Source organism: Aquarana catesbeiana, linkage group LG04 (genome assembly GCF_042186555.1).
Source record: "Aquarana catesbeiana isolate 2022-GZ linkage group LG04, ASM4218655v1, whole genome shotgun sequence".
NCBI classification, from domain to species: Eukaryota; Metazoa; Chordata; class Amphibia; order Anura; family Ranidae; genus Aquarana; species Aquarana catesbeiana.
Genome location: NC_133327.1, coordinates 246,537,680 through 246,562,795, shown reverse-complemented (window position 1 = coordinate 246,562,795; position 25,116 = coordinate 246,537,680). Strand labels below are relative to the sequence as shown.

The following is a 25,116-nucleotide window of genomic DNA, read 5'->3' as shown; positions in this document are numbered from 1 at the left end:
ATACGTGCCACGTCTAATATCAATTAGTTTGGGAAAACAAGAGAGTGTGGGCAGACACCAAGACTTTATAGGCACAATAAGGATAATAGATCATTAAAAATATTATTTTTATTTCAAAAATATTGTGTTAAAAAAGGGGGAGGGAAGACAAGACATAAAAGGTAGGTATAGCATACACAGTTAACAGATTATGCACTCCATACACAATAAGTAGGTTGGTATAAAAAGGACAACGGAACTACAGAACCAACAAGAGAAAGACACAACTTATTGATCTATATAGTTACAATACATATCGTTGAACCAAACGTTATGTGATGGTGGCAATCAGATACTTTAATGTAAACCCTTACAGAACTGTCCTTTTCCATTTGGCACCTGGATTCTTTGAGTTTGACATTCCTACAGCAAACTGCTAATGATTCATTTTTCCTATTTTATACATTTTATATACTTGAATTTTCATTTATATTTCTACATGTGTATTTGTGGCCATCTTTAATAAACTGTAGTACAGGTTCATAAGACTTAACTGAATCGTGGCATTGCTAGACAGCATTAAATATCACATTGTGATATGCAGAGAGTGATGCAGAACTGGAGGATTAGGCTGTGGAGTCAAGTAGTAGACAAATGGTGCCAAAATCTATCTTTGTCTTATTATTAGTCCATCTTACTGAAAATTGGTAAACCGGATTGATTTTTTTTTTTAACATGTTTTTATTAACACTTTTAGTATGGAAAAAAATGTATGAGTGTGATCTCTATTGCATGTCCTACAGCAGGTGTTCAAGGAAGGTCTGCTGATGGAGTTTTCTGTTCATTTGAGAGTGGAAAACCCCTTCAAAATTACCCTTTTCCTTCCTTTGCTGGTAATACAATTGTGATATGATAATGTAAGTATGTACACCTTTAAGTTCCTGCTTGTAATGCGTGGGCCAGTATATTTACCGGAGTAGGGTAAAGCTATTCATCATGCCAGAAGGATAAGCACAGGATGCTGCCTGTACCAACCAGCTGCTGTTTGTTGTAATGTGGGAGGCATCCATCTTCCTCTTTTAGAGACCTTGAGCCTATTCATGAACGGGACGTTTGCACACTGTCCTGATGTGTCCGTGTCCTTTCTTTTACATATCCTAAACTGCTAGTTTTATTCTATTTATTCTGCTCTGTTTAGCCAGATTAAACAGGAAAGGCAATAAAAAAAGGCAAAAACCTTGGCGGCCTTTTTAAATGACTGCTGCGTGTGTTCAGGTGCAGTCTGATTAGGAAATAGGTAAGCAAAAGTGCTTTTTATGTTATGCAGACAGCAGCAGACATGATCTATTCTAAAGGAAGTGATCTGTTATCAAAAAGACCTTCTCCATGTAGATAGTAATTCTTTTAGTTTTCAAGTCTTGCAGTTATTTTTTTATTACAAATGAGGGTGTTCTCACTGGGTATTTGGAGTAAAATCCTGGTAAGTACATCTTATGTTGGTTTATCACACAATATGTCTTAACAATACAATATACCTTTTCATGCATCTTGTGCAGCTCACCATAGGTTGGGTATGTACAGTGGTGCTTAGGATTTGTTATTTAAGGCCACATACTCATGTGCTTCTGCCTGCAGAATATTGATGGGTTAAGCAAGCATTTGCATGCCTTAACAACATTCTTCACCTTCATATTGCAGATGGCAAGTACATATCAAAACAGGGGTGCTGTCTCTCATTTTAAACACCCCCATGGTTAACAGAATCTGGCCTAAAGATACTTACACCTCTAGATTGGGTTAACGTTTCATGTCCATGGGGAACAGAATATGATACAAGAAAGAATTTCTGCCGTAACTGCACTTGTACCCCTTCCAGATAAGAAGCACTGGTAGCCTCTATTGACACAGCTCATTTACTTGAGTCTTCCCTCCATTAAACTACAGTGCATCCGGAAAGTATTCAGAACGCTTCACTTTTTCCACATTTTATGTTACAGCCTTATTCCAAAATTGATTAAATTCATTATTTTCCTCAAAATTCTACAAACAATACCCCCTAATGACATTGTGAAAGAAGTTTGTTTGAAATCTTTGCAAATTTATAAAAAATGAAAAAAAAATCACATGTACATAAGTATTCACAGCCTTTGCCATGGCACTCAAAATTGAGCACTGATCATCCTTGAGATGTTTCTACAACTTGATTGGAGTCCACCTGTGGTATATTCAGGTGATTGCATGTGATTTGGAAAGGCACACACCTGTCTGTATAAGGTCCCACAGTTAACAGTGCATGTCAGAGCATAAACCAAGCAATAAAGTCCATGAAATTGTCTGTAGACCTCCAAGACAGCTTTATATTTGGGCATAGATCTGGGGAAGGATATAGAAAAATTTCTGCAGCACAGTGGCCTCCATCATCCATAAATGGAAACATTTTGCCACCACCAGGACTCTTCCTAGAGTGGGCCGCCCGGCCAAACTAAGCAGTCGGTGGGGAAGGGGCTTAGTCTGGGAGATGACCAAGAAACTGATGGTCACTCTGACAGTGCTCCAGCATTTCTCTGTGGAGAGAGGAGAACCTTCTAGAAGAACAGCCATCTCTGCAGCACTCTACCAATCAGGCCTGTATGGTAGAGTGGCCAGACGAAAACCACTTCTCAGTAAAAGGCACGTGAAAGTCCACCTGGAGTTTGCCAAAAGGCACCTGAAGGACTCTCAGACCATGAGAAACCAAATTCTCTGGTCTGATGAAACAAAGATTGAACTCTTTGACTTGAATGGGAAGCATCCTGTCTGGCGGATTACCTGGCCAATACCATACCCACAGTGAAGCATGGTGGTGGCAGCATCATGCTGTGGGAGACTAGTCAGGATTGAGGGAAAGATGAATGCAGCAATGTACAGAGACATCCTTGATGAAAACCTGCTTCAGAGCACTCTGGACCTCAGACTGGGGCAGAGGTTCATCTTCCAACAGGACAACGACCCTAAGCACACAGCCAAGATGATAAAGGAGTGGCTACGGAACAACTCTGTGAATATCCTTGAGTAGCCCAGCCAGAGTCCAGACTTGAACCTGATTGAACATCTTTGTAGAGATCTGAAAATGGCTGTGCACTGATGCTCCCCACCCAAATTGATAGAGCTTGAGAGGTCCTGCAAAGAAGAATGGGAGAAATTGCCCAAAAACTTGGTGTGCCAAGCTTGTAGCATCATACTCAAAAAGACTTGAGGCTGTAATTGGTGCCAAAAGTGCTTCAACAAAGTATTGAGCAATAGCTGTGAATACTTGTGTACATGTGATTTTTTTTTTTTTCCATTTGTAATAGATTTGTAAAGATTTCAAACAAACTTCTTTCACTTTGTCATTATGGGGTATTGTTTGTATAATTTTGAGCTATATAATGAATTTAATCCATTTTGGAATAAGGCTGTAACATGACAAAATGAGGAAAAAGTCAAGTGCTGTGAATATTTTCCGGATACACTGTAGAATGCTCTCAGCAGAATGTTTCTGCTCGTTTGGATTGCTGGCTGATCAGAATGGCTTGTAAGTCTGTGTGCAGATAATAAGTGTACGTGTGTCTCCTGCATACAGATCATCATTGGATGATTCAATTGCTTCCTGTTGTATACCCTTATGTATTCTCAATGGACCTGATACCATAGCTAACACCATCTTCTGAAAATTATAGAAGTGCTTGATATTAGGAGGATCTTGCAAAATTTCTGCAGTATCTCATCTGTCCTTAACTTTTCTTCTTAGAGAACAATGTTCTTAAGTGTGCATATCTGCTGGGTTAGGAGAAAAGTTGTGGTGGGTCCTGCCAGTACAGCTATTTGGAAAAGTTTCAGCAGGCCTTTTTTTTTTTTTTTTTAAAGAAATTTTATTTGGGTTTACTATTGTACATCAATGTTTAAGAGAAATAACAGATCAGAATTAAATATAATCCAAACCAAATAAAGTACAGACTTTGCTCAAAGATTATGGGAGCAGAGATTGGAACTGTTTGAAGCAGAACATTAGGCAACACTCATGAGGCCATGCATTAGCACTAAAAATGAAAAGGCCTAGTATCTTTTAATTGATAATCATTCTAAGTGATAGCCCAGTCTATGAATAGCCAGTCCTAACGCTGAACTACACTGCATCTGAGTTCCACAAACCAAAAACACTATTTCTTTTTCATGCATCATGGGACACAGAGTCAGGCTATTATTCATTACCTGCTGAGTTATACTTCATCTCCAGGTGAATGGATACTGGTAGACCAAAGGCCTTTAGACAGGAAGTAATCCCCTATATAACCCCTCCCATACAGGAAGCACTATTGCTTTTTACCAGTGTCTGCAAGGTGGATGGCACAGTTTGTTTGAGCTCTCTGAACTCCAGGTCTCTAGTCCCACTAACGGTTCCAAAAATGAATCAAAGGATTGACCAATCGGATCCATTTGACACAGGCTTTTATACTTAGATAAATGGTACCTGAGCCTCGCAAAGAAGACTTAAGATCCTGCAAGGTTTTGCCTATAATGTGGCCTCTGGACCCTGGACCCTGCGGAGTGGAAATCTTGGACACTACAGCGCTAAGGCATTTCCTGCAGGATGCTGTAGAGGTCCATGGCAGTGGAGCCTAAACAAGAAAGGGTACCCAGTCCTTGAAGGTCCAAGTGACAGGAACCCGTCATGAAGGGTGAGGATTGGGCCCTTAGTTTCTAAGTGGCCCTGCGCCTGGACGGGTAAGTGAAACCCCTTTATTTTATTATTGTGGGGTGTCCCAGTGATTGTAACAATCAGTCAAGCTAGCTAAAGGGTGGACACCTGTGTGAGGTCACCATACGGGGGAGTTCTAGGCTAGCTGTGGGTGTTTGCAAAGTGTACCCTTTTTGCTTGTGTCTGGCTATTTTTTACCTGTACGATGGCGCACTACGGTGCACCGCTTTGCCTTGGTTCGCCATGGCGCACATGCGTTCGCAAGAGCACCACTGGGCTCAGCAGTTAATGTTTGTTTGGCGACCATGGCGCACGCGAATTCGCTGCACATGCGCCGTAGCCTTTATCTGGGCGCACGAAGATTTGCATCGTACGCAAATACAGTCGTGTCCACTCGCCGGGAGCCCGCACGCATAGAACGTTCTGGCGCACAACCAGCTTATTTAAGCTGTGTATGCTAAGCATGTGGTGCTTCAAGAAGGCAGCTGTGGGACACAGAGAAGGCTCTGAACAGACACTTGCAGTGGTTCATTTCTCCTTACCCGGGTCACGTGAGTCAACAGACACACCGTATTTGCGCAGCGGTCTTACAAGCGCACTTTTTTTGGAAAAAATTCACTTTTTTGAATAAAAAAATAAAACGGCAGTAAAGTTAGCCCAATTTTTTTTTTTTATATTGTGAAAGATAATGTTATGCAGAGTAAATTGATACCCAACATGTCATGCTTCAAAATTGCACCCGCTTTTACCCTCAAAAATCTACATAGGCGACTTTTAAAAAAATTCTACAGGTTGCATGTTTTGAGTTACAGAGGAGGTCTAGGGCTAGAATTATTGCTCTCGCTCTAACGATTGCAGCGATACCTCATGTGTGGTTTAACCACCGTTTTCATATGTGGGCGCTACTCACGTATGCGTTCGCTTCTGCATGCGAGCTCGTCATAATGGGGTGTTTTAAAAAAAGTATTTATTTTTTTTTATTTTACTTGATTTTATTTATTTTTACACTGTTTTTTTTTAAATTTGGTCACTTTTATTCCTATTACAAGGGATGTAAACATCCCTTGTAATAGAAAAAAGCAGGTCTGAGATGTGAGATCTGGGGTCAAAAAGTCCTCAGATCTCATATTTGGACTTAAATGCCAACAGAAAAATGTGCCTTTAAGATGTATGGGCGGAAGTGACGTTTTGACGTTGCTTTCGCCCTGCTATGGTATGGAGACAGCCATCTTCCCCTCACTCATCTCCATACCCAGCAAGGGGACAGGCGCGATCGCCTCCGCCGCTGCTGACGGCTCCGGTAAGCGGCGGAGGGCACCGAATCGCGGCGGGAGAGGGGGCCCCTCTCCCGCCACCAATAAAAGTGATCTCGCAGTGAATCCGCTGCAGAGACCACTTTTATCTTGTAGCCGGCCAAACACGGGGATACCGGGGTTATGGCAGCTAGGTGCTGCCATAACAAAGATATCCGTCCCCAAAGTAGGGACGTACATCGGCATGCGGCGGTCAGCAAGTGGTTAACTACACCCAAGTACCCTTTGTTTGCGGCATTGAATGTCTTCCAAAAAGAGGAGTGAGACTAATGCCACAGGGAAGGGCACATCTACATCATCAGTAGTTCCTGATGAACCTAGTCGTATCCCTAGTGTTGTATCCCCTGAAAGACCATAGGCTCCCAGGCAATCTGAGCCTATCTGGTATTGTGCCTACAGTCAACGCTGCTGCTTCACCCTTTATCACTAAGGATGAACTGTCCTCAGCCCTAGCCGGGTTAGAGCACAGGATTGCCTCCATCCCGCAGGGTGGCAGGAAGCATGACAGATCCCGCTCCCCGGAGTCTCCTCGTCTGAAGCAGGAATGGGTTGAGGATGGGGAAGAGCTTAAAGCTCAAGATTCGGTGGAGTGCCGGAAGATGAGTCTGCTTCCGAGCAATCTGGACAAGAAGATATCCACTCAATGTCTGCCTCTCAGTCGCAGAGGTTTTTGATCCTGACTCTGATCTAAATGGTTCCTTCTGCCTTTAAGATGCCTCTTGCAGAGGTGACTGAGCCTCCCTGGTCCTCTTTGGGATCTCTGAGACCTTTTCAGGTCGCACAGCCTTTCCCGCTACACTCCCTGTTGGAACAGGCGGTGCATGCTGATTGGGAACATCCTGACAGGACTCTTTAGCTCCTAAAAGGTTTTTCCTTTTATATCCCATGGATGAAAAGTTTGTTAAAAAATGGAGCATGCCAGTAGTAGATGCAGCAGTCTCTTCCTTAAACAAGAACTTAACTTGTCCGGTAGATAATGCACAGGGCTTGAAAGACCCTGTTGACAAGAAATTGGAGTTATTATTAAAGGCTTCCTTTTCTTTGGCCAGTTGAGCCATTCAGCCAGCTGTTGCAGCAATTGGTATTTGCCAGTCCGTAAAGGATCAAGTCAAATGGCCGGATAGGCTTAACCAGGGGAATGATCTGCCTGAAAGTAAGACCGATATTGCTCGAGCGCTGTGTTTTGCTGTTGATGCTTTAAAGGATTCAATACAGGAGGTTTCTCATCTGGCTCTCTTGACTGTACATATGCGCAGACTTTTATGGCTTAAGAACTGGTCAGCCGAGCTTCCTTGTAAAAAGTTATTGGCAGGTTTTCCGTTTCATGGGGAATGTTTATTCGATGATTACTTGGACAAATATATCCAAAAGATTTCCGCAGGGAAGAGTTCTCTATTTCCTGTGAAGAAAAGCACCAAACAGTCCTCGTATAAAAACTCAGGGACTGCTTCCTCAAATGTCTGTGTCAGGACGGTTCTGCCGCCAACAGGGTGCTAAGACCAGGGGCAAGCCGCAAGGCCAGGGCCAGAAAAAGCCCTGGGTCCAAAATTCTTCTAAACTCAGCACCAGCCCTTCCTTTTTAAGGGGACGCCCCCACATCGGGTGGGGGAAGGCTGCTGCACTTTGCGGACATTTGGAAGACAACAATTCAGGACGAGTGGGTCACCTCAATTATATCTCGCGGTTACAAGTTTGAGTTACGGGGGGGTGCCCCCTCAGAGGTTTCTAAGATCCAGCGTTCCCTCGGATCCTCCAAAAAAGAAATGTATTGCTTCAGGCACTACTTCATTTAGTGCATCTGATTGTAGAGGTTCCGGTATCCGAAAGGGGCACAGGGTTTTACTCAAACCTGTTTACGGTTCAGAAACCAAACTGGGACACAAGGCCCATTTTAGACCTAAGGTCCCTGAACAAGTATCTATTGATACAATCCTTTTGAATGGAGTCTGTCTGCTCAGTAGTAACCTCACTCCAGAGGGGAGACTTTTTAGCCTCCATCAATATAAAAGACGCATACTTACACGTACCTATCTCTTAGCCTCATCAGAGGTTCCTACGTTTTGCAATAGAGGAACGTCCTTTTCCATTTGTGGCTCTACCCTTCGGGCTTGCTACAGCTCCCCGGGGGTTCACGAAGGTCCTAGCACCAGTACTGGGTCTTTTAAGGCCCCAAGGGATCCTGGTGCTCGGGTATCTGGACGACCTGCTCAGAGATCACTCAGTACAGGCTCTAGAACAGAGCATAATATACACAGCGAGGTATTTGAAAAGCTTAGGCTGGATCGTAAATACCGAAAAGTCAGCCTTGAGACCAGCTCAAAGTCTAAAATATTTAGGTCTGATTCTAAACACGGTCCAAGCAAGAGTATTTTTGCCACCCATAAGGATCTGTGCCCTGAAGGATCAGGTGCGTCAGATAAGGAGCACCAGGCAACCCTCTATTCGGCTCTGTATGAGTCTTCTAGGGAGGATGGTATCCTCTGAGTCAGTGCCCTTTGCCCAGTTCCATTCCAGGCCTTTACAACCAGATATCTTGTTGGCTTGGAACAGAGGAAGAAAAGCCCTGGATTATCCAATGTGCTTATCTCCTTAGGCATGCTTAAGCCTAAACTGGTGGTTGCAGGATCAGAACCTGCAAAAGGGAAAATCCTTTCTCCCGGTAACTTGGAGAGTACTGACTAAGATGCCAGTCTCGGGCTGGGGAGTGACCCTAGACGGGCTCACAGCCCAGGGGAAGATGGTCAGGCACAGAGCAGACCCTGCCCATCAACATCCTAGTATTACAGGTAGTACATGTGGCCCTACAATCCTGGACGGTGGAGCTTCAGGACTGCTCCATCAGGGTTCAGCCCGACAATGCCATGGCAGTGGCCTATATAAACCACCAAGGCGGTACCAGGAGTCGTTCAGCTCTGAAAGAGGTGAACTACATACTAGCCTTGGCAGAGGGACATGTGCCAATAATATCGGCAATCCATATCCCGGAAGTAGAGAACTGAAAGGCAGATTATCTCAGCGGCCAGCAGATCTGCCCGGGGGAGTGGTCCCTACACTTATAAACAAGGCCAAGGATAGATCGAAGGAAAAAAACAAGCTTAACTTACGAGCTACAGCAGTTTGTGTCTTGAACAAGAGATCCTCTGGCAATTGGAGCAGATACTCTGATTGTTCCATGGAGCCAGTACTCCCTGGTTTATGCTCTCCCTCTGATCCCTCTCCTTCCACTTTTTGTTGCGCAGGATTCGGAGAGAGGGGATTCCAGACATTCTGGTGGCACCAGCCTGGCCCAGAAGGCCCTGGTTTCCGGAGATTGTGAGATTGACAATAGACGGGCCATGGACGCTTCCACGTCGCCCCGATCTACTGTCTCAAGGTCCTATATTTCACCTCAATTCACAGTCTCTAAATTTGACGGCATGGCTATTGAAGCCAGGGTGTTAAAGGGCCGTGGCATCTCGGGACCAGTGGTGTCTACTCTAGTGAATGCTAGAAAAGCTATCACTAGGAAGATTTATCACAAGGTGTGGAAGACTTATATTGCTTGGTGTGAAGCCAGAAAATGACATCCTTGGAAATATGTGATTGGAAGAATTCTCTCTTTTCTACAGTCAGCTGTGGAAATCAAATTGGCTTTGAGTACAATCAGAGGTCAGGTTTCGGCCCTATCATTATTCTTCCAAAGGCCTTTAGCCTCCCATTCACTGATCCAAACTGCTATGCAAGGAGCAACTTGCTTGCTTCCCCCCATTAGGTCACCAGTGTGTCCTTGGGAGTTGAACTTGGTGCTGTCTGTGTTACAGAAATAACCATTTGAACCTATTAAGGAAATTCCATTAGACTTACTGTCACGCAAGCAAGTCTTCCTAATGGCTATCACCTCGGCTAGAAGGGTGTCGGAGTTGGTGGCCCTTTCATGCAGGGAACCGTACTTGATCCTTCACCATGACATGACGTTGTCCGGGCAGTCAAGGTTTATATGTCTAGATCTGCGAAGATCCGAGGATCAGACTTTTTGTTTTTTTTTTTGTTTTTTTTTGTTTTTTTTGTTTTACCAAAAGGACCCAAGAAGGGGCAGGCAGCTTCCAAAGCTTCCATTGCCAATTGGGTCCATCAGTTGGTCATTCAGGCCTACAGTCTGAAACATAAAGCTCCTCCCTTTAGGGTTAGAGCTTATTCTACCAGGGGTGTAGGAACCTCCTGGGCTTTTCGCCATCAGGTATCTATGGCTCAGATTTGTACTGTACAACTGAAGTGCTTCCTGTTTGGGAGGGGTTATATAGGGGATCACTTCCTGTCTAAAGACCTTTGGTCTACCAGTGTCCATTCACCTGGAGATGAAGTATAACCCAACAGGTAATAAATTTTAGCCTGACTCTGTGTCCCATGATGTACTCAAAGAAAAGGATTTTACAGGTAAGTATGACGTAAAAATCCTATTTTCATTCATTTTTAATATTCACAGCAAACTCCCCCCCCCCCCCCCCCCTCCCCAATCCATCCATGTCTCCATGCTTTATTTTGCTGAGATAACACCTCACATTTCTTGATGTGGCCAGCTTAAGTAAGGGCAGATGATTCATGTAGCATTTACTTCCTGGAATCTATCTGCCCTTAGCGCATGCATGCAGGCAGGAGGGTGTGCTTATCTGAGAAAGACAGTCCTCCCTCCTGGGATGTATGACATTTGACTAGGCATGAAATCCAGGAAGTAACTGAAGAAATGTAAAATAATAAAAAGTGAAAACCCATAAATATGATATACCTTCCTATCTATTTAATAATGCTAGCAGCATAAGGAATACACATAACCAGTGTTAATGGAGAGAGTGAAGTTCCACTTTAATGTGGGTGTTGTGGTGACCATTAATAGTATGATCATCACAAAGGATGCTCCCAATTCAAACATCGCACTGGGTCTTTCCTGACCTCCTTAAGAGGTAGTCTTGTGCTCTTTCAGCCATCATGGGTTCTAATTCCATTTGCCAATATTGTAATTTGATGAAAAAACTCTCAAGGGTGAAAAGCACCATGCTTTCACTGCTGTTGTTGGTTAAGTATCACAGTAGATCCTCACGCTTCAATCGTTCATCTGAGGAAGAGCATATATCTTCTTGTAACTTGTTCACGTGGAAATATATGCCCACCTAGATGTTAGTGGGAAACTTTAAATCCAGAATGAGTATTTGTCAGGTTGAATTAAAGTATATGTGAGACCTTATCTTGTAAAACAAGCATTCAGTTTAAAATTAAAATGCAAGGCAGACATTTGTGTATATTGGCGGGGGTGTGTGTCTGCAGGAGGCAGAGAGAGTGCAATCCACTGACTTTCCCAGTGAAAAGCCGGAGGAGGGGGTGCCTCGTGTCAGCACAAGTCTGATCATTGGCGAACAGGCAACCTGTTCTCCCAGCACAGTCATAAAACTGACAACGCTGAGCTGGATGTGCTTTTATGCCTAATGTGGTCAGCTTGAAATAAGGAAAGCAGAAGGACTGGCAGAATCGCCAGGTATTTCAACCAAAGAAAAAAATACAAAAAGAGCTGGATACTTTTTAGCACAATTACATGGAGAATTGCCAGCAATATGAAATGTTGGGGTACCATACACTTTAAGACTAACCATTTAGGTACATCAGGTCACTGGCAACCCCATCTAAAGGTAAACTTATCATTTGGATCCAGGAGATAAACAGTAAAAATACAACATGGCAGCTAAAAGCTGAGACATTGACCTCTACGTTTACACTGACAACCCCAAACTCAATTCATTACATTGTTGGCCTTTAATGTTCTAGCTGAAATATTAATTATATGCCGAGATTGACTAGTATGAATTTACACCCTTATGTGGTGGTTAAGGATATTATGTTAAAAGCGAAAGCAAGGATTAGTAATTGCTGGTCGTCATCTTTTGTAGTGTCAAGGAACAGGTGCTGTGCAGCACAGGCTTGGGATTTTAGGGAAACCTAACCTTACTTTTTTACACTTGTCTAAGCCCCAAGGACTAAAATGTGAAGACAAATCCACTTCAAAAAGCCTTTTTTTTTTCTTTAATAAAATGGGTTAATATCTTGCATTATCCTTGGTGGGGTTTGACAGCTCAAATTCCCTAAAAGTCTTTGTCCCCTGACCAGTCTAATTGTTTTCCTCTCTCTCCCAGGGATAATGTGTGCTGTGTTTAACCTTTCCATACCAGTGAACATTGCAATCTAAACAATTATTCTGTCAAACAGTGGGTCTTCTATACAGAAGTGGACATTTCATTTTCTATTTTAACTTTTCTCTTTTTAGAAAAAGTAAGAGAAATCCAGGAAAAACTTGAAGCATTTATTGAAGCCCTTCATCAAGAGAAGTAGCCCAAGTATGTCATTTTCCTGTTTACTTCTGTTCAGTGTTTTTACATTTTTGATGTCCTTCTTTGTTTTTCCCTATTTACTAAAAACTGTCTCCTCATCGTTGGCAACTGTGTTAATTATGGACAATTCATCAGGTGGCTTCAGAAAATCACTTGGTCCTGAGTAATTACTGGCACTTAGGATGCTATTCCAGATGCCTCAGAGTACAGCTGTGATTTTATGTGGTCAAGGAACGATAATCATAGTCAATGTAGGATTAAGGGCTCATTTACACTTGTGTGTTTTCAGAGTTTTACAGTGCATCTGCAAAATGCATGAAAAATAGTCCCCTTTAAATCATATGAAACTGTTCACATCCGTGCACTGCATTTTTGGGTTATGCGCTGCGCTTTTAAATAGTCCTGCTTATTGCATCTGCAGTGTGTTTTTCTTAGAGAGGAAGTAAACCCTGATGGGTTTTACTTCCTCTTTATTCCCCTGCATCGCATACTAGCCCATTATGTGGCACTTACCTGCAAACGAAGCCCACAAAGTCTGCGCTAGTGGAAGCATTCATCTTCGCCACTCTGCCTTCCGGGGCTGCGGACTCCGCCTCCTTTGACTGGCCAGAGCCTCGCATGCACGTGGGAGCTGCCAGTCAAGGCACACGCTGGGGAAGAAACTGCACGGAGGGCCGTTTCTTCACTGCGCATGTGCTGATGACCTCATCGGTGCACTACAAGGTAAATATCTCCTAAACTGCGCATGTTTAGGAGATACTTTCAGTACATATAGGTAAGCCTTATTATAGGCTTAACTATATGTAAAAATGTCTCAGGGGGGTTTACAACCACTTTAAAAATTCACCTTCTTTTGTAGTTAAAAGCTCAACATTTTTATTCGTGCTTTTTTTTTTTCAATTTTTCTAGGAGACCGAGGGAGTAAAATGCATGTAGTATTGCAGTATATGTATATACTGTAATTTAAATTACTGTTTTTGTAACTCCTGGCATATATGAAAATCAATGTATGTATCAAATTGTACGTAAAGGCATTTTTTGTTTTAGATAAAGTAGGGTAGGGGTTATATTTTTTTTGTTCAAGTTTTTATAGCTGCCTGTCCCTGCTGGGGAGATTTACCTCTACTGGGGAAAATTACCTTTCCTTTGTTCCAGTCACTGAGACAGAAATTGAGATGAAATGTCACTAGAGCAAGAGGTGAGGAGAAATTCTTAAATTAACTAAGACAGAAATTTCCTGTTGTGTCTCTAGGGCAGGAAGTGGAAGAAATCTCTCATGCAAGGCACAGTGTGGCAGAAAAAAAAATGGGGAAATAAAAAATAATAAACTTTGGCATAGGTACATGAATCATCATTGACAGTGGCATTTTGTATTTCCCCTAAAGGGTAACCACGTTTTAGAAAAATATTTTTAGCAAATAATAAGAAAATATATATAGCATATACAATTGCGACACAAGTGATATTGCAATTGAATATTTTTGAAATGACCTTTCCTTTTCAATCTGCAGCTCAGTAATTATATGTAAAATGCAATGCAATATGGCTACCTTGAGGCATTATGTACACAGATGGTGTACAGAACGCCCTCCAGATAGGTAATTTCCTGCTTGAGTGATTGGCTTACTGATTTTTCCAGAAGTCTTCACTAAGATAAAAATCAGATTTTGAGCATCCCATGCAACAAAAATGTAATTTTTGGTCAGATACTTTCAAAGGGAAATCACATCTAAAGGAATACAGACCCTGCCACTTTCCTCATTAGAGCCCTGCAGGTGCACAGCTGATTGATAATTATGAAACCACTCCCAATAGACTCACTTTCCCAAATGGATACAGACAAACACACAGGGATTTCTTCAGAATAACAAAAGGTAGGAATCTGCAACAAAGTTTGTTAAAATCCTTGCAATGTACATAGATCACCCAGGGGAGAATGTTGTTGTTTGTTTTTTTTTTTTGTTTTTTTTTCTCAACAAAAGTGGAGTTACTTTTTAAACAATTAGTGTTGTATTTCTTTGCACACTGCTGTCAACCTAACACTACCATTTTTACAGGAAATACCTCATTAGTCAGAGGTTGAGTCCTCCATTGCATCCTCGCTGGGAGAGACCCAGGATCTGGCTGTACTCTCTGGCACAAGTGATTGGATTTTGAAGCATGCTTAAAACTATTACAAATCCTTTGGCATCTAAACAGCTCATGTGTAATTAGCATTTTGCCTGAAATTCAGCTTGAATATTTATTGACATAAAATAACATATGTGCTTTAAATAGATTAGATTTATAACAGGCAGTTGTTGTTCTAACACTTTTAATGGCATTCTGTGAAATGTTTTACTTTATAGGCAATTCTTTAAGAGTGGAGAAAGCAAACTGGTGTATGAATTCTACAGTCAGTGAAGAAATGAAGCTATCTTCTGTGTAATACACAAGGAAGAAAAGCCCTGGTATGAGGCTTTGATTCCCCGATGGCTATATGAAGAACTGATGAATATTTGTAACACTCTCCAGTGAAGGGTTGCCTACATGTTGTTGCTGTCCTGTGTTTGTGCTGTACATTGATCACAGTTGTCAGCTTCTTTTTACTTGATCTGATAATTTGGGGCATGATATGTCATTTTAGCATCTGTATATAAATCCTTAGCACTTTTTCCATTTAATTTCTCCTTATATGGAAGTATTGAAGACTGCATGTGTATAATGTTTGTATGTGTTCTCAATAATGGCATAAGATATATGAAATGAAATAAGAAAAAGAGCAGTTAAATCCCAATCAGCACAATGTAGTTTCATCAGTTGGCCTTTTGTCCTGGAAAGCCTTGTGCCAAGTGTAAAATTGTAGTATATCATTTATTTATTGAGCACCAAACTTAACCTGGCTATACATTAGTAGAGTTTCAAATAAATGTTCGTATGAAAGTTCTTTGTACGTTTAATGACTGGATAACTAATTTGAAAGTACTTCAAAATGTAGTTTCCTTTTAACATTCGATTTTGAAATGAATGTGATTTCCTGAACAAAAACACATTCACTGGTAGAAATTTGTTTGAGAAAACATCTTCACCCTACTCCTTCAAATTTTCTCATTATTGTGGTCGAAATATGAACGTGGATTTGAACCCACTAACAATTTAGAAAGTTAGAGGAATGTTCTTAAAACAAAAAATTGTGAACTAAATTCTACTAGCTTATAGCCAGCTTTTCCTTCCCTTCACTTATTATATCTAAAAACAAAGTTGACTAAGGAAGAAGTTTGAAATGATTACATCAAAGTTGTGTCCTAGTTTTTGTAGAAAGCACGTAGTGGCCTAGTGAGGGAGTTTTTCTGTATTGTGCATTACACACATATTTGCACTAAAATTGTAAAGTTGTAATAAGTTTCAAAAACCTTTAAAAATAAGGCACCAAATCTTCACATTATGTGATTATAGTGAAGTTGGTGTCACTGTAAAGATGTTAGGAGATTGTGCTAACAAGAACATTTCTTGTAGCCCATAGAAACCAATCAAATTCCTTCTTGCATTTTAAACTTTGCACTACATTAATGGTGGTCGAAAGCTTATTGGTTGTGATCGGCAACAAGAATGCACCCATAAGAATATTTCTTGGTTCCTATAGTAACCAATCATGTTTCAGCTATCACTTCTGAAGAGCAGAGTTTAAAATGATAATACCCAAACGCAGCAGTTTTATGTTGACCATAGATACGTTGAGATTTTAAATAAAAGAGCACTTGTCATCAGGCCATTTAGGCAGGGATATATTCCCAAATGAATTAAATTTTTTTTATATTGTCACATGGTTTACCAGGCAAGCCCATTTTCTAATTTCTTGCATTTTCTTCTTATAAATACAAGCTCAGTGAAAGAATTATACTTGTAACTGTATCAATCCTCATTTATGCACTTTTTTCAGTGTCCTCAAGCACTTCCACTGCTGAAAGATTTCTTCCACCAGTGCAAATCTATTTTGTTTCCTTCAGAAATCCTTGTTTTCATTAATACTACAAACGTTTCTTAGGTCTTCATAGCAATGGCAGTAAAAATGTCCTTTCATTAAAGTGTCTGAATGATGAGCTCTTGGCTATATTCTTCTTCACTTTGGCTAGGCATAGATGGAAATTCAGCCAGTTCAGCAGGGACTGGCCGGATTCCACTCTGTGTGCGACTCTCCCAACAGAAGTCCATCATTAGATCGATGTCTGCCAAACGAGCACGCTGGAAAACATTTGTCTATCAGCAGCTGCAGCCACTAAGCACTGTATTTTGACAGCAGTGGGAGCGGCTTTCTGAACAAAATGTCCCGGCAGGGGTGACAAGATGGAAGGAGTAATCCTTAGACTTTCTTTCTTTAGATCTTTGTTTCCAATGGGGGAGTGAGCGAAAAGTCAAATTGACTACTGTAGACATAATAATAATAAATAAGACCAGTCTCTAACATCACTGCTTGTCACAACTGAACAACTATATTCTTATATATGGGCTATTATTACCTAATGAACTCAAAATGGGATAGCATAATATAGTCTCATAAATGCATATATTATATACTGATAGCTCCTTAAAAGCAGCAATGACGTTTTGTGAGTAATTCCCAGAAATATGTATATCTTTCTCGTCATTGAGGTACACAGAGTCATTAACCTTTGAGTTATACTGCTGCCTACAGGCGGATTGGACACTGGCAAAATAAAATAAAAAATAGGCCAGGTTAGGATAACCACCTCCTACTACCAGCTTTACTCAGATTTTCCTAGTGTCCTAGCAGGTTTAATGTATTTTCCTTAGATCCGCTAACTCTAACTTAATTTTGCTGGCACTATGAATTTATTCTTTATTCAATCTCTACATCATTATTAGAGTTGATTGCTATGTTGTAGCTATCTGGCACAGCCATCCCCAGACTAACTTTTGCAGTGCCATGTCTGGACACTGCTAGAGAGTGGCCCTTCGAGCCCTTGGTTTTGTGTAAGGCGCTTTCCAGAACCTGTTCTGGTCCGCACAGACCTTAGACCAGACTATAATGTTGTTCCAAGATTTGTGGCTGGTGAAAGGATGACATTTCAGCTGTGTTCGTTGAATGTGTTAATTTAAACATTTTCAAGTGAATCCTCTGCTTGTAGGATACACAGATTTTGTGTATTCTGCTGCACATTAAATATTCGTTTTCAACATGTGAAATATGACTTGGATATAATTGATGTCTATTTTAATTTATGAAAATATTTCAATGAACTTTAGAGGTTTTTACACTTAATATAATATTCTGGTGTGTTTTTCAGCTATATACTGGTAAATACCACAGAAAACAAAATGCTTAATTTGACTTTTCAGAATTCCTAAAGGATACAGTTCTTTTTCAAACATGTAAATGAATAAAAAGGCAAAACAGCATATTGAAATCTCTTTAAGCATTGTGGTATTTTATTTTATTATAGTTCTGGCTAAGTGTATTTTTGCATGGAACAGAACCAAACTATCTTTTTTACTTTTGTATCCATCACTTGGCCTGTGTCTTGTGGGCTAAACAATAGTTCCCAGTATTAAAGCCAACCCGTACCAGAACTGAGATCAACCCAAAATATGACTGTTACTGCTGCTTTTATTGTATATCTCTAGTGCACAAAAAAAAAAAAAAAACTAGGACCCCCATCCTTGGAGTTAGTAGGCAGTATAAGGTTATGTTGTCAACAAAAAAAGCATACTTTTTTTGATAACACTGCAGAAGGCCCCTGGTGTTCCTATGCAAATACCAATTTTCTGAAAGTTGATATTTGCATTGGCTCCAAAACACCCTCAATATGATGCAGGCCTAGTGATGGGTTTGCTTCTGGACTGGGCACTGCATTCTGGGAAAACAGGGGAGCAGATGCTCTCCAGAAGTCAGAATATTTAAAAGCTCTGGTTCAAGGTAAGGTATCTACGATGCCTGCTTAATACTTTTTTTTTTCCCCTACATTGCAGATGCTTTTTAAATACCACTACATGTCGTACTCTTTTGCAGATATCATTTTGTTCAGTTTTCTTCTCAAGTGCTTTATTGAAATCATTTTTTGGGGGAAACCACATTTACCCATTAAAATTGTTTATGAAAGGTCACAGGTAATAATACCCTGTTATACCTTTGTAATGTGCCGCATTCTTGAACAGACCATTTTTGGATAAAAAGTTGAAGAGTATATATACCTTACCTCTAAATCTGGCTATACAGGTAACCGTATGTCCACATTCAGATTTGTTCTATTTGAGCATATTTTTCATATACCAAGACACATTCGGAACACCAGCAGCAAGGTAATAGAAATCTGCTAGTCACACTCATACCAGTTAACATGTGACTGTAATATGTAAACATCATAAGGTGTTCGTGTTCCAGTATATGTTCTGAATATATTAGCAAGTACGATATCAGATTTGCTCACTTGTTTGGTTGTCAAAATCACACTGTATCTGTCTACAGTACTATAAAAAGCAGACTTTAAAATCTGTTTAAAAAGGGATGATTGATGAAAAAAACAAACGTTCCTCCAAAGCTGCCTCTGGATATCAGTCACGTGTAGGGTGCCTTGTACTAAGCTCTGTAAAAATATCCTGGTTTCACCCAGTCTGGAATACTTGCCTAGTACTAAAAACATTTGTCTCTCATAACTGGTGTGTATGCAGCATGATGTGTTAAGGGATCCCAGGTATTTATTAAATGCTATACTGTAAGTGGTCTGAGTGAAAATAAAACACCATTTTGACAGTTCTTTTTTTCCTGCTTCTTCTATTTTAATCTCGGTTTCAGGAAATTGCATGACTCAGACTTTACTGAACACATTTCAGTCCCAAACCCTGTTAAAATGTTTATTATTGTTAGCGTAACCACTTTTAAGCCAGCTGTCAGTACTCTACCTAGAAAACTCTGGTACATATGGGATTAGAGCATGTGATCTGTTTTCTGGCTTTGCCCTTGATGAAGTGTGGTTACACACAATCAGTAGGGTGCTATACCCGCTTTTGGCTCTGTATGTGCTGTTTCCAATAAAGGATTTAGTGTGCAGCAAAACCATGGCTGCGTGAAATTCTTTGTTTCTCCTGTGGTGCTGATGGTAAGCAGTGGTTTCTTTTTTTGTTTTTATGGCTTATAGTTAATCGAAACTGATGGCAACCTACACCCCATAATGGCATGGAATAGGTTAAAGGGCAACAGCACCCTATTGTAAGACAGTTGACTTTCATAGTTGTAGAGTCTTAACCTTGTCATTTCAGGAGGCACTTGATAACTTTCACAAGATAACATTAGTTTACATGGATCTTCTTCTTTTTTTTCCTCCATGTTTTAACAAAGAATGTTAATTCCCCCCCCCCCCCCCCCCCCCCATTCCAAATGTTAAAGGGAAACTCCAGAAAGATATGTTGAATTCATATTTGTTATATTTGGTGCATTTTTTTAAAAAAGATTTTATGTGATGTGTGTGGGAAATCACCCATCATATGCAGCCGTTAGACACAACAAGTGTAGAAGCATCTTTAAGAGAGGACCAGTCAAGATCTCACTAGCCTGTAAACTAGAGCAGGGGTCGTTAACCTTTCGGAGGTTGAGATCTACCTGGACAAGATGTAAGAAATTAAAGATCCCCGACTGGGAGGAGGGGTTTGGGGTGTTGTCGTTACTCTTTAAAAGAAATAAAGCATTCAATAAAAACACATAGTGTGTCACAGTAGTGTCTTCTGCCCCACCTCAAATTACTCATCCTCTGCCACCCCCCCTCCCCCACAGTGGTGTCCTCTGCTCTTTTCACATCACCCCCAGTACAATATATATATATATATATGCCTCCCCACTGTAGGGTCCTCTGCCACCCCCCCCACACACACACACAGCAGTGTCTTCTGACCCCTCCAGCAGTAGTGTCCTGTGGTGCCTCCCCATAGCAGTGTCCTCTGTGGCCCCCTACCCCCCCCACGATAGTTTCATCTGCCACCCTATAGCAGTGTCCTCTGCACGCGCCCCCCCATAGCAGTGTCCTCTGCTACCCCCCCAATAGCAGTTTACCCTCCTCTGCCCCACCCCCCCTGAATAGCACTATCCTCTGCTCCCCCCCCTCAGTAGTGCCTTCTCACCCCCAACACACCGCTGTAGGGTAGCTCTCTCCTACCTTACAGCGCTTGCACATCACAGAGGAGTAAGATGCAGCACGGTGCTGAATGGAGGAAGGGATCGGGAGCTGCTTTAGTTAACTTTTTATGTTAACAAGCTGATGGTTGGTTGCTAGGACCACCTAGCAACCAATCACCTGCTAGTTAACCTGTAAAGTTAACTAAAGCAGCTCCTGGTCCCGCCCTCCATCCAGCATGGTTTTGCCTCTCTGGTAGAAAAAGGGGAGCAACACCAGCGGAGCCCGGGGGAAGCATCGGCACAGCCCTGATCGTAATCTACTTGTTGGCTTCCCACGATCGACGGGTAGATCGCGATCAATGGATTGCCGACCCTGTCTGTAGAGTATCCAGTGCACTATGTAGTCAGGTAAAGCCTAGCCTTTCTTTTTGCATCACTTTGCCCAGAAAGCTGGCAAGAAGAATCTAGGACATGTATTTGCAACTTGGGAATAGTCAGCCTTGTTCTCAAACTGTTAGGATGAATACCACCAACATGTAATTCTCACTAGCCAAAAATTTTTATTTTCATATTTTTTTTTTTATATCTAAATAATTTTGATGTGTGGTTAGCTAGGTGACTAAGCTCAGTGAGCACAGCAAAGTTTTAAATTTAGAACCACTTTAACTCCATGGGTTGATTATCTGTCACTGCCCATACAGCTGGTACAGCAGTCCGGGGATTTGAAAGCCCCACTCTTCTACTCTTTCCCTCAGGCTTCCAGGATGGGTCAGAGCAATTCTGATTGGTCAAAGTAGTCATGTGCTGCTCTGAGTTGATTTGATTGGTCCCAAAAGTCCTAGGGAAATTCGGGGAAAAAAGAACGGGGCTTTCAAATACCCTGGATTGCTGCACTGGCTGCGTGCGCAGTGATGGCTAATCAGCCACAGAGGTAAGCACAGTGGAGACCAAGGGGGTAGGAAGGGTGTAGCTTGTTTTCACCTTTTCATTTTTTGTTGAAAAGTGAACTTTAACTTCTTTTTAAACTAATTTAAATATATCCTTTAGCATATTTTAAGCTGACATTTGCTGTCTAGTGTATTGAAATCGGAAAACTCAATAAAACTTTTGTGAAATATATGCTTCAATAGCTGTAAAGGATGTAAATCCACTTGGTGCTTACCTAATCTCTTCGTAAACCCAGTTATTTCTTTGTAAAAGTAGCAATGACATCACTACTTTGCTGCACATAACCAGTATAGAAGCAGAGCTGTGGGTGGAACTTTTGGGTTTAATATTGCTTTAACTAATAGTATACATGTTGCTTGTACAGTACAGTAGTAGAGTTCAGCTTTAACCAGTTTCTCTAAAGGTGTTGGGACCAGGATTGCCAACCGTCAGTAAAATCACGGACAGTTTGTAAAATCCATAATGTTTACATCTGTCCATCAATGTCCATTGCAGTCTGCATGTCTGTGACAGACATTTACAGACAGATGTAAAAATCACAGATTTTACAAACTGTGAATTTACTGATGGTTGGCAACCCTGTTTGGGCCTTGATCATTAGTTTCTAAAAGATTGGTGGAATATGATTACAGTATTTGAATAAACTAGTCTGAAATATGCTTTAGTGTGCTTTGCATGTACTGATGTGTTGTCATCGGTCCCTTTCCATTTTCACACATGCATTCTACATTGCTCATGACACACAATATAGTTTATATGATGCATTTCTATATTGGGCAGTGAACTGTAGAAGCCAATTGAATTATGACTGAATTTGTAAAATTGTAACTAATTGTAAAGCCCTCTTATACTTCCCTCTGCAGACTGTTTAATACCACTCAAAATGACAGAAATACAACTTCTGATAGTGTTCAGTCTTCATCAGAAGCCTGTTAATCTGGCAGCATGTATTTGGAAAGGAGCATTTGGTAAGGTTGGGCTGAGGCTCATTAACCCTGGCAGGCACCAATTCTGGTTTGTAATCAATTTGTGTATATATTCACAAATAAATTCATTTGTTAGTGGGAAGTATTAGCTACTATCGCCTGAGAACCACTGCACTGGCATAGAACAGGCTATTTTATAACAAATTCACAGCCACTTTGTTTTCCAAGAAAGGAATGTTGGAATTTCTGCATTAAATCTTTAATCATACATCAAAGACCATTAAACATGTATATTGTTTCTATGGCGAAACACATTTCTGAGTCATTCTGAGATGCTAATGTTCACCTAATCCTCAAACCTTTTGTCTCAGGCTGTCTTGAAAGACTTTCCCCATGTGCAAAACATCGATAGACATGAACATATATATAGAAAATCAATCTACATGGTCACATTTAGGAATATATGTTCTAAAGAATAACAGGTGCATCGAAACCTAATAATAAATGAAAAGCCCAGTACATGCCTGTGGTGACTGCATGATTATATAGTCACACTTTGATTAATTATTTTGTATTTGCTACGTGATGTTTCTGCTTTCTGATCTAAGCTTGGTTATAGAAAGCAGATGGCAATTTAGTGGTGCTTTGATTCACCTGTCTAGGATAACTAGTATTACCCCAATGAAATTTCACATCTCCATGTTCTTCACTGGATAACTCGATAAACTACCTATGAACAGGAAAAGATTTTGGTGTGTTTCAGGCAAATTCGATTTTTTTTTTTCTGTAGGAGCAAATTTTATTTCTTTGCCATACTTGAATAGTTGTTCTGTACAGGGACTGGTTTCAGTCTCTGCCTACCTCACTGTGCTGCTGTTTCCAGAATCACTGTTTACTGCTTCTGAACTAGTGTATATGGTGTTGGCTGTACATATTGCCATGTTATAAATGCATAATGCACACTTTAGAATGGCTAGAATAAATAGGCAGTATGTCCTTTTTAAGTAGCTAGTTGCTTTCTGACCCTGATTAGTATGTTTGTAAGTCTGTGAATTAAGCTGGCTCCACACAGCTTGAAGTTCAGCAAGTTCCTGTAAATCAGTAAAAAAATTTGAGCCATGGATGGCCCTGCCAACGACATCCAGCTCAACAAACTTCATTGGAGGAATCATAGGAGCTGAGCGGTAAAATGTCGACTAAACAGTGACTGCGGCTAGCAATGTTCAGGCTGAATGAGAGAAATATTTAGACGTATGTCTGCCTTTTTAGGCCCTTTTCACAAGAAGGGTTCGCCTAGGTCCGCCTGTCAATTTTTCAGGCTGACCTGATTTGGATAGCCCATTTACCCAAAAATAACAGAAGGGGTTCTGTCGTCTAGGTAGATTGGATCAGAGGGCAGTCGGGTGTAAACAGACAGTGGAGTTCGTTTAATTCTGGCCTCCCATAGAGCAGACCAGGCTGTCTGTATCCGCTCTGCATAAACACAGATGTGTCATATACCTGATCTGCCCTGATCAGCAGTGGACCAGCAGACAGATCCTGATCTCAACAGAGTATGCCCTGTGTGAAAGTGGCCTTAGTATCGTAAGACCTTCTGTAGATGGTATAAATGTATATGTAAATGAAAACTTGGAAAGTTTCCCAGTCATTAATAAACCATTTAAAGTTTAAATGTTACTTTTACAGCCAAAGTAGAGTTTATTGTGTCAAGACTTTGTATGTTTTTCCACAAAAAAACTATATTCATCAGTTTTTTAATGTTTAAGTTTAGTTTCATTGATTAGGAGTCTTTACTACTGGAGGTAGAAACCACTCATAATCATAGATTTATTGTTTTTTTTTTTTCTAAATCCTCTTTCAGGGCAGCTTATAAGAGAGGCTTTGTCTACCAAAAACAGAAAACACAACACCGCATAGCAGGGGCGTTGCTAGGGGGTGGCTATTGGGGCTATAGCCCCGAATCTGGGGCCCATAGCCCTGAGTCTCTTGCTGCAGGGTCCCTGCTTAACCAGCGCTTCAATCACCCTGACACCATATAAACCATGGTGCCATGATGATTGAAGCGTCAACACCAGCTATTGCCCGCAAGATATGGCTTACCACCAGCGTGCCCCCCCCCCATGGGCCTGCACCTGCAAAAAGGTTGGTGATCACTGCTATGGGCTCTAGCCCCAGATCTTTTGCAGACCTAGCAACGCCCCTGCCACATCTAAAAGTAAAAAAATGCCTTAGTTATTCCAGTGTTTCTCAACCTTTTTTCAGTCAAGGCACCTTTTAAAATTCTCCACAATCTTGAGGCACTCCATTCTAAAATGTCAAAAACTAAACGTCTTACATAATGCAGTCACATCCACACACGTAGGACAGCCAACCTCGGAGGTTATTTATTTTTCCAAAGCAAATTTGCCTTTGCACACTGGTATTGACTAGTATTCCAATGTTTCTCTTCCGCCCCCCAGATTCCCACCTAATATGATCAGCATAGCTGATGAAGAGGGGCATAGGAGGATCAAACAAGGATGCTGTGCAGGTGCCCGATGTCCTCCTCATCAACCAATGACGTTAGTGGTTGTTAGGATGCCGACAGCTTGAAGGTTGTAATGATGCACAATGAAAACCTGTGGCTTTGTGTAATTAAAAGGTTGCTTGATCTACCCACTGGCTTATATACAATTTTTGTGCAATTTCCAGGCATTTTGCCAAGGCACCCCTAAAGAAATCTGAAGGCAGGCTGAGTTGGGCCAAGTTTTTCTTTAAGGCTTTGATCCAGCAGCTT

At 41.1% G+C, this 25,116-nt stretch overlaps 1 protein-coding gene across 4 annotated transcripts in view; it reads left to right on the top strand.

Annotated features, from left to right (window-relative positions):
• The window catches only part of OPA1 (OPA1 mitochondrial dynamin like GTPase), a 156,951-nt gene extending 139,180 nt beyond the window's left edge, over positions 1–17,771 (top strand). For all 4 annotated transcript variants that reach the window (XM_073626362.1, XM_073626359.1, XM_073626361.1 and 1 more), the window contains 2 exons: positions 12,299–12,368; positions 14,711–17,771. In XM_073626362.1, the coding sequence (XP_073482463.1) occupies positions 12,299–12,363 (65 nt within the window). In that variant the 3' untranslated portion in view covers positions 12,364–12,368; positions 14,711–17,771. The remainder of the gene's footprint in view (positions 1–12,298; positions 12,369–14,710) is intronic.
• Positions 17,772–25,116: the final 7,345 nt, after the last annotated feature.